This window comes from Phodopus roborovskii, unplaced genomic scaffold, assembly GCF_943737965.1.
Source record: "Phodopus roborovskii unplaced genomic scaffold, PHOROB, whole genome shotgun sequence".
Lineage (NCBI taxonomy): Eukaryota > Metazoa > Chordata > Mammalia > Rodentia > Cricetidae > Phodopus > Phodopus roborovskii.
The window spans coordinates 57,643,235-57,653,538 of NW_026126511.1; the positions used below are offsets into that span (position 1 = coordinate 57,643,235).

At 48.1% G+C, this 10,304-nt stretch overlaps 1 protein-coding gene across 1 annotated transcript; it reads left to right on the top strand.

The window, feature by feature from the left end:
• The first annotated feature begins 2,438 nt into the window (after positions 1–2,438).
• Positions 2,439–3,624, top strand: Ppp1r3e (protein phosphatase 1 regulatory subunit 3E). Its single transcript, XM_051195711.1, has 2 exons — positions 2,439–3,002; positions 3,093–3,624. Exons 1-2 carry the CDS (start codon positions 2,586–2,588, stop codon positions 3,513–3,515), a joined length of 840 nt encoding a protein of 279 aa, XP_051051668.1. The 5' UTR covers positions 2,439–2,585; the 3' UTR covers positions 3,516–3,624.
• The last annotated feature ends 6,680 nt before the right edge of the window (positions 3,625–10,304 follow it).

The window sequence follows — 10,304 nt, forward strand, 5'->3', positions numbered from 1 at the left end:
AGGAACAAAGACTCAAAGTCACTATGAGCACTCAGGACCAAGTTGTCAGACTTCCATCTAGTTCAAAGTTATATACCTCAAGAATCTTTGCAGCCCCACATTACAAAGCCAAGGCAGGTTTGTGCAAGGTGTAAACAAGGCAACAGACCTTTTGCCAAAAACTTCAGGCCACAAACTTTCCAGGGATCGCCTTGGTTTTACTGCCATGACATTTATTTCTCCAGATCGAGGAGGTTCTCTTTAAACTGCTGGATTGTGACATTAATTAGCGTACAATTATTTTACACTTTAAAACATGAAGTATGCTCATGCATTTTATGTGTGAAATAAGAAACAAAACTCAATGTGGTTTTTAAAAATGAGTCCTAGCTATTATTGCTGTTTAATGCTGCAGTAGAAACACACACAGGGATGAACTGTATAATAATATAGCATACATCTCACTGTTTATTTCCTCTTGAGTTGCTTCTGTTTTGTTTTGTTAAACCATCCTGTTATAAATCTAGAAAGTTCAATTAGCTCAGTGGTAGAGTATTTGCCCAGCATGCATGAAGCCCTGGGTTCAAACCCTAGCACCACAACTAAATAAATCTTTTCCTTTCCTTTGAGACAGGGTCTCTCTATTCAGTCATGGCTGTCCTGGAACGCATTATGTAGACCAGGTTAACCTTAAACTCACAGAGGTCTACTTGCCTTTGTCTCCTGAGTACTGAGATTAAAAGCATGTACCACCAGTCATGGCCCCATTTTATTTATTATCTATCTATCTATCATCTATCTATCTATCTATCTATCTATTAGAGGCAGGTCTCACTATATAGCTCTCACTATGTAGACCAGGTTAACCTTGAACTCAGAGATCTACTTGCTTCTGCCTTGTGTTAGGATTAAAGACATACATATGCATCACTATTCTTGGCCCTGTTTTATTACTTATATAGTCTCCCCTTCCGTCCTTCTTTCCTTCCTTCCTTCCTGAGACAAGGGTTCTCTGTGTGACAGCCCTGCCTGCCTTGGAACTCACTTTGAAGACCAGGCTGGCCTCAAACTATGTAGATCTGCCTGCCTCTACCTCCTTAGTGCTGGAATTAAAAGGTGTGTGCCACCACACATGGCTTTATTTTGGATTTTTAAGATAGGGTTTCTCAGTGTATCACTGGCCATCCTGGAACTCCTTCTGTAGACCAGGTTTGCCTCAAACTACCTGCTTCTGCCTCCTGAGTGTTGGGATTAAAGGTGTGAGTCACCATGCCCAGCCCATTTCATTTAAAAAATACATACATTTAATTTTAATTATGTGGCTGTGTGTGTCCATGTAGGTGCAGGTGCTCTTGGAGGCCAGAAGAGGGCAGCAGATCCTGTGGAGTAGTACACACTCTTAGCACTGAGCCATTTTTCCAGCTCTGTAACGCCCACTTTTATATTAGATGTTAACATTATCATTTAATGAAAATGCTAGTAGCATCATTAACTGTTTTAATGTATAACAACTAAATGATTAAGAGAATGGACTCTAGAGTTTAGCTGCTGAGGTCCTAATCCTAGTCCCACAACTAGAAACTATGTGACACTAGGCAAGGATCCTTTCCCTCCCTCTCAATTTCCTCATTTGTAATATTTGTTAACAATTACAAATACTGTAATAATGCCTAGTGTTTTGTACTGTAAAACTCTATAGAGAGCAGGAGAAATGGCTCAGAAGTTTAGAGAGCCCTAGTGGGTTCTCAGAACTCACGTGTAGCAACTCACACCCACCTGTAACCCCAGCTCCTTGGTATCTGATGTCCCCTTCTGGCCCCTGTGGACACTGCACCCAGTATACATAAAGCCCGACACCATACACATAATCTTAAAACGGAAACAAATTGTTGAAAAAGATCAGTAGAGAAGTTAGAAAACATTTTACATACCATTGTAAAATTGTCACTAGTTTTTCAAAAATGAAACTGGACAATAGCCAGTCCTGTGTCCACCGCCTCATCCTTTGGCGTTTTCTACTTGAAAGACTCAACCTAGGATTCGTGGCCTTTCTTTTACCACATCCATCATCACCTCTATCCCAAACCTGTAGCCTGGGTTTAAGAAAACACTGAGCTCTGGAGAGAGTTAACCCCTCGGCATTTTTAATTTTCCGTGCAAGAAAATGAAAGATTACTCTTTCCTCCCCGCTTTAACCCTTCTCATACCGGAGTTACTCATTTGGGACCCCGAGGGTGGAGTCAGTCCCGCCCCCTGGTGCAGCAATGAAGATAGATACCCAGCCACCTGTCAGAGGGCTGTGGGCGGGGGCCGGGTCAGCGAGGCCCACAGAACCGAAGGGAGAGCGCCGTTGAGCGCACGCTCAGAGCAGACTGCTGGAAGCAGGCAGGACGGACAGTCTAAGAAGGTAGTGGGGTTGACCGCCAAAGGGAGGGAAAGGTGGTGAAGGAAACCCGCCAGGCCAAGTACGCGAGGTAACAGCAAAGCGAGTCCAGGGCCAGCAGCTGCCAAAGCAGCCCTTCACCTTATGCGCGGCCACAGAGCAGGCGGGCGAGCGAGGACGCGCCGGGCACTGCGCGCTGGCCCCGCTGGGGCGCAGGGGTGACATGTCCCGCGAGCGGCCTCCGCGCACCGACATCCCTCGCAACCTGAGCTTTATTGCAGCGCTGACTGAGCGTGCCTACTACCGCAGCCAGCGGCCCAGCCTCGAGGAGGAGTCGGAGGAGGAGCCGGGGGAGGGCGGGGCCCGGCCCGGCGCCCGCTCGCGGGCTCACGTTCCGGGTCGGGGGCGCAGGGCCCGCTCTGCGCCCGCAGGTGGCGGCGGGGCGCGGGCAGCCCGCAGCCGCAGCCCTGACACTCGCAAGAGAGTGCGTTTCGCTGACGCACTGGGACTAGAGCTCGTAGTGGTCCGCCGCTTCCGCCCGGGGGAACCGCCCCGGGTGCCCCGCCACGTGCAGGTGCAACTGCAGAGGGACGCCTTGCGCCACTTCGCGCCGTGCCCGCCGCGCGCCCGCGGCCTCCAGGTAGGCTCCCCGCCACGCCCCGTCCCCCGGGACCTTGGCCTTCGCGCTCCAAGCCCTACTCTGACCTGCCTCCCCGCCCTCTCTCCTCAGGAGGCGCGCGTGGCCCTGGAGCCCGCCCTGGAGCCCGGCTTCGCCGCCCGCCTGCAGGCGCAACGCATCTGCCTGGAGCGCGCCGACGCGGGCCCTCTGGGCGTGGCCGGGAGCGCGCGCGTGCTGGACTTGGCCTACGAGAAGCGCGTGAGCGTGCGCTGGAGCGCGGACGGCTGGCGCAGCCTGCGGGAGTCGCCTGCCGCCTACGCCGGCCCAGCCCCGGCCCCACCGCGGGCTGACCGCTTCTCCTTCCGCCTGCCGGCGCCTCCGGTCGGCGGCGCTCTGCTCTTCGCCCTGCGCTACCGTGTGACCGGCCGCGAGTTCTGGGACAACAACGGCGGCCGTGACTACGCGCTGCTTGGACCCGAGCACCCTGGTGGTGCCGGAGCCGCGGAGCCCCAGGGCTGGATCCATTTTATTTGAGACTAGGCTCCTGCCGGCCACAGCAGGGACAAAACAGTGGCACCCTAGCGTCCGGGGAGACTGTGGCGCCAGGAATCCGGGAACCACAATTGGTAGATGGGTGGAGAGCGGTCCCGGGGGGTGGGGGGAGAATGAGAGATTAGGGTGAAAAACGGCTGGTGGGTGTAAAGCGGAAGGAACTCTAGGAATTCGAGAGAAGAGGCCCCAGGACTCTGGAAAGTTAAGCCTCCTTGGACTTGGAAGCCCAGTGAAGTCATTCGGATTGCTTCCCTCCTACTGGCCTTACCACCTCAGGTCCCCTAGTCCTGCCCACCCTAGCTTTATCTGAGCCGAAATTGCCTTGCTTTAACCCCAGGAATCTGACCATTGCCCCCAGGGCCCTGGCAGTGTGACAGGATTCCCTTGACTCTCAACAGTTCCTAGCTGCAGTCATCAAGGACCGGTGAGACAGTTCTTGAGCCACCAGGCAAGCCTCATTAGGAATAAGATGGTGGCAAAACCAACTCTGAACCTGCCCGTATACTACTCAAATAATGGGGCATCTAAGGGGTTTGCATAGTCAGGCTTCCAGAAAAATGAATGCCAGCCTTATTTTTCTGGGTGTCTCTGCGAACCTTTAGCACTTTGTCTAGGGACAGTGAATCATGAAAATCACTACTGATTTGTTCTTTGTGCCTGTATCTGTATGTCTGAGCAGTGTATTTATTTTTTGGACTCCAGGTTCCTCTGTGAGAAGTGAAGTTGGATTTCAGTTAGGTGGTCCTTTAAGGTTACTTTTTTTTTTTTTTTTTTCCTGGAAAGGGTCTCTAGCCCAGGCTGGCTCCAACATGCAGGTCTCTGCCCTAGCTTCTGCTGAGCTGGGATTATTGGTGTGAGCCACTGGGTCTTTAGGGCTACATTTTGGTGTTTTATGATCTGTTCATAGCACAGTATAGGTTAGAAAGTATTCTCCAATCACACTAGGGGGACTATTGAGTTTGAGGTCAGCCAGGTAATATGGTTGATTGATTATTCAAGCTATCCTGGGTTACATGAGACTGTCTTTGCAAATTAAAAAGAGAAATAAGGCTTACCCAGCACAGTGAACCTGTGGTTGGGGATGAGGATAGTTCCGTTTGTTGGTTGGTTGGTTTTGTTTTGGAGGGGGCACACATGATCCAGGACACAGGAAGCATAAGCAGCCCACAGCCTCAGTGTATTCCATAGTTTCCATAGCTTGCCCTGTGCCAATTGCTGTTAACCTCTGCAGACTTAAAGCCTGAGTCCCCAGAGAAAATGGAGAAGAGTATTACTGTTAGGGGAAGTGATGCATGATAGCCCCAGAATGGAACAGTGTTGGGACTCGAGGTTATGAGTATAAGCAATAGAAAACATGAAGACAGAAGGTGACAGTTTGATCCATCCAAGCCAAAGACATGGAAAACCTGGAGTCTAATGTAATACCCATATTCCCACTAATGCCCTTCCTAGGGAGGCTCTAGGTGAGAGTTGGGTTTTGCTGGTTGGTTTTTCTTTCCCTTCCTCCCTCCTTTCTTTTTTTTTATTTTCTGAAGGCTTATTTATTATGTAGACAGTGTTTTGTCTGCATGTTTGCCTGCAGACCAAAAGAGGTCACTAAATCTCAATATAGATGGTTGTGAGCTACCATGTGGTTGCTGGGAATTGAACTCAGGACCTCTGGAAGGGCAGCCAGTGCTCTTAACCTCTGAGCCATCCCCCTTACTTGTTTGAATATGTAGGGCTTTTGCCTTTATTTCCTCCCTTCACTCAGTTGGTCTGTACAGGACATTCCCTTCCCCTTGAGAAGGGATGGACATTGTAGCTCCTTTTCTCCAACCTCCTCAGATGCCTGTGTGGCAGTTCTTTAAGGGGGAAAGAATGTTCCCAGTGTTACACTTGAACAAGGACCTCCCAGGTAACTGGCTTCTCATGTCCCTTTCCACAGCTAGCTTCTCAGTCCAACTCTTCCCTGCCAGGTACCCCCACACATTCAGAATTCAGTTTTGGGTTTGTTCCTTTGCCCCTCCGGTCATTCCTCAAACAAATGCACATCTAAGCATCATCTTACCTTGTACAGAAAAGTTTGGTGTATCCTGGGGAGGTGTTTCACTGACAACCACCAAACGATGCATTCTCTAGTCTTCCACAAGGGACCCAGGGAGACTGGGTTGAGGCTCAGTTGTGTGTGTGTGTGTTACTGTTACCTCATCTCAACAACGGTAACAGCTTCCATTTACCTTTTGTGTGCTAAATGTGTGACATGCATGTTTAAAATAGCACTGTGACTTGACCATTATTATCTGTTTTAGAAATAAGTCCAGGCTCAGTAATTTGTTCATCAGGTATGTAGGATTGTGAGCCCAGGAGGTTCCCACAGCCTCTGTGTGTAACCATGGTAGTATGTATTTTTCTTTGGTTAAGAACAAAATTAAACTCTCTGCTATATATCCTCCATCATAGGGAAAGACCATCATTCATTGTGCTGTGCCTTCCTGTCCTCCAAGGGCCCCACTCGTTTATCCTGATGCCTCTTGTGCCAGCATTCCAGCTCCGCAGGACCAGCAAGGCACTAGTCCATCAGCCTGCTAGGGAGCTTGGGAGCCCACTTAAATGCCAGCTTCCCATGCAGTGGGTACTCTCCTGGCTCTGGCCAACCCTCCATACCACCTGGTGTGTCACCTTCCCTCCCTCCCCCTCCATTTTCCTTGACCAGGTAAATTCTTTTTATTTATTTGTTGAGACAGGGTTTCTCTGTGTCACTTTGGAACCTGTCCTGGAACTCTGTAGATCAGGCTGGCCTCAAATTCACAGAGATCCTCTTGCCTGCTGGGATTAAAGGCATGTGCCACCACTGGCCAGCAGCTTTTTGTTTGTTTTTTGTTTGCATGACCAGATAAACTCTTTGATGTTCCTTAAGAAAGGTCCCTGGCTTAGGACAACTGCTAGGTGGTCGTTGCTGGGCTTTCTCTCTGGAACCCCTGCTATTATCATATCACAGATAAATGTGAGCTTGGGAGAGGACTTCAGTTCCTGAGCTCTCTGTGTAGGAGGTACTCATGCATACCCCCATTCTATATGGACAAACAGGAATCATCGGAGTTGTTTGGTTTGACTGTTTTTTGTTTGTTTTGTTTTGTTGAGACAGGTTTTCTCTGTGTAACAGGCTACCTATCCTGGAACTAGCTCTATAGATTAGACTGGCTTCAGACTCACAGAGATTCACCTGGCTCTGCGGAGTGCTGGGATCAATGGCATGTGTCATCACTGCCCAGCCTTTTCTGGTTATTTATTGAGTTGCTACAGCACTTGAGAATAAGTGGATTTTTTTTCTCTAGTCCTCAAGGTTGGATGGCCTGGACTGAGTGAGCTACTTCCTTGTGCACACAAATAATAGGTGCCTCATTCTTGGGACCCTGAACCAACAAAGCTGTCTATGTAACACATACCTTGTGAAATGGGAAAGGGGAGCTATTATGCACTGTGTTGCATGTTATTTGTGTGCCTAGTCCTTTTGAGATTCCCAGAAGATCTTCCTGTCCAGATGTTACTTTTCTGATACATGAGTTCGAGATTCTCCCTGTCTCTGGCCTTTCCTTACCTTTTACCACCTACAAAAAAAAAAAAAACAAAAAAATCTTCTCTCACACCATTCTTTCCAAGATTTAAGATTCACTCACTCACCTACATTTCTTGCAGTGCCCATAAGCAAAGACGAGTGTGCCCAGGTAGAGATGCAGCCATCTACTCCTACCCCCTTGCTTCCTTAGTCCAGCCAGACATGGAAAACAGTGTTAGTATTTGCTCAGATTAACTTTAGGAGTCCTGCATAAGGTGCTGTGGCAGAGACTTTCTCTGTGGTTCCAATGCACTGAAGTGCCATGAGAGAATACTACTGTCCTTGACGAATTACAGCAGAAACACCCCTTCCCTTCCTCTAGACTTCAGAAAGCACCCTACACCTACCTGTCTGGTAGGCCTCCTTACTGCACACTAATAGGCCAGCTCCCAGATCTGCTCCAGGGTAGCAAGAGAAAACCTCAGAGCAGTGAGGGCTTAGAAAAAAATTCTTACCTATCTGAGGGGAAAAATAAGAAAACACAGACATTTTCTGGTGCTTTTACTTCTTCTTGAAAAAAATCTGAGAAATCTCTCTTCATAGCTTCCTAATTAGCTCTATGTCCCTCTCTCATCTCTCTATTCCCTTTCTCCACTCTCTCCCACAGCCAAACTCTGAATGACAAATTACGTTACATTTTCATGGCCTGACCCATTCTTATAACTCAAGATGAGTCACACAGTTTCTCTTAGGCTAGAGAGACCAATCACCTTGGTAGGACCGTATCAGTTGGCCATGCATATAGAGAGCTCTTTCCTAAACAGAAAATGACACTGAAGTTTAAGACTTAACAATGACAATTAGCTGGGCCTTGAGTGGTAGGGAACAAGCAGAAAGTCCATTTATGTCCCCTAAAGTTACTTCTAGCTCTGACCATGAATCAGCAAAACACCTGGGAAAATGGCCTCGTGTGTTTGTCTAGGGGTAACGAGTTTGATTTGAATTTGCCCTGGAATCTAAAGTTAGCTGCCTATGTAAAAGGCTGTCTTTATGACTGAGGATTCTGTGTCAGTCTAAGTAATGAAAAGTATCCTAGTGTCAAGGCAGAAACCATCTTCCCGACTATCCACAGCTATGTGTGTGCAACAGATAGAATATATACATGGGATAAACACACAAGCAGTGGGGAAACATGCTTAGCAGTTCTTAGGGAAGAAATGAAGTGGCTCATGAGAGAAATACAGACAGACACAGGCAGTTACCTACAGCCAGTGATCCCATGGCCTTGACAGGTGGGGCTCCCCATCAGGGAATCAATAATCTGGTGGTTTGGCCTGCTGAACACTAGTTGTCAACTGCTGTGTACCCTCACAGCCCTTTGCAGCCAGCAGCTCTTGGCATCTTCTTGGCCCTTCTTTCATTCTCCCCAACCCTCTTTCTGATACTTTGACTTGAAACATGGTTCTGCTGCTTAGCCCAGCCTGATCTCAAATGTGTAATGCTGATCATCCTCCCGAGGGCTAGGGTTGCTGTGCCACTGTGTCAAACTTTTTAACGCAGTTGCCGGTTTTACAGTAATCCCTAACTCTTCAGTGTTCAACTTAACTCCTGTTTCTGCTTCTGGCTGGTATTTGTTGGAGGCGTTTCTGGATGCTTGCCAGTCATACACAACCAGCAAAGCAAAAGGCTTGTCTGTAGAGATCCTTCCCAGAGAACACAAATCCAGAAGTGAGAAGTAACCAGCAGTACTTGTAATTTGTCAGTGTATTTCAAAGACAGGACTTAACACTAGGGCCTCCTGACCACCGTATCTCATTACTCACCCATGATTGTTAGGGCAAGGTTAAAGGTATAAAAGATTCCTTAGCCTGGCTTAGTGGCACATGCCTTTATTCTTAGCATTCAAGAGGCAGAGGCAGAGTTAGGCAGTTCTCTGTGAGTTCAAGGCCAGCTTGGTCCATACAGCCAGGGCTACACAGAAACCCTGTCATGGGAGAAGAAAAGCTGGGTGGCAGTCATTCATTCTTCTAATCCCAGCACTGGTGAGGTAGAAGCTGGTGGATTTCTCTGAGTTTTGACAGCGGCCTGGTCTACATAGTTTCAGGACAGCCAGGGCTACACAGAGAGACCCTGTCTCAAAAACAAGAGATTACTTCTTGAACTAGCCCCCCTAGACCCTTTCCCTCTCCAGGGACTGGTAAGGTCTTGTTGCCAGCTTTGTGCTTCCTTGGGTGATGAAGTTAAGAACACTGGTCTCTGTAAATATATAGCCCAGGTATTAACAGCACTGGGAAGCTAATGCAGAGAGGGACTGGTTCTGTTTGGTGATCCTCACACAGTTCTCTCCAGCCCCTCAGTGCAGCCCTATGCACTGTGGCAGCTGGAAGCCTCTTTCCAACTTCAGCATGCAGCTGCCCTCCCTTCTGGCATAAAACCATATTTGAAATAAAATCAAAACATTAGGGAAGCCAGGCATTGGTGGTGCATGCCTTTAATCTCAGCACTTGGGAGTCAGAGGCAGGTGGATCTCTGAGTTCGAGACCAGCTTGGTCTATAAGAGCAAGTTCCAGGACAGCCTCCAAAGCCACAGAGAAACCCTGTCTCGAAAAAAAACCAAAATAAATAAATAAATAAATAAATAAAATTAGGGAGAAAGCTATTTAGAAGTATTCCTTTGGTGAATGGTGGCAAAGAGCTGAGAGCAAGATTCCCTCCTCTCTCCCCCCACCACCTTAATTCTTGTTTTGCTTGAGTTTTGTTTTGTTTTTTGCGACAGTCTTGTTATGTAGCCTGGGCTGGCCAGGGCCTATGTAACTCAGGCTGACATCTGATACCTGGTTTGATACCTAGCTATTAATCATCTTTATTTATTTATTTATTTGGAGGGCACTTGTAGAGGTCAGGATAATTTTAGAGTCAGGTTGTGTTTTGTTTGTTTGCTTTTTTCTGTAGAGATAGAACTCAGATCTTTAGGCTTTGCCATAAGTACCTAACTAGGGTTTCTATTGCTGTACACTGTGACCAAAGCGCAAGTTGGGGAAGAAAGGGTTGGTTTATTTGGCTTACAACTTCCACATTGCTGTTCACCATTGAAGAAAGTCAGGACAGGAACTCAAACAGGGCAGGAACCTGGAGGTAGGAGCTGATGCAGAGGCCATGGAGGGTGCTGCTTACTGGCTTCCTCATCATGGCTTGCTCAGTCTGCTTTCTTACAGAACCCAGGACAAGCATCC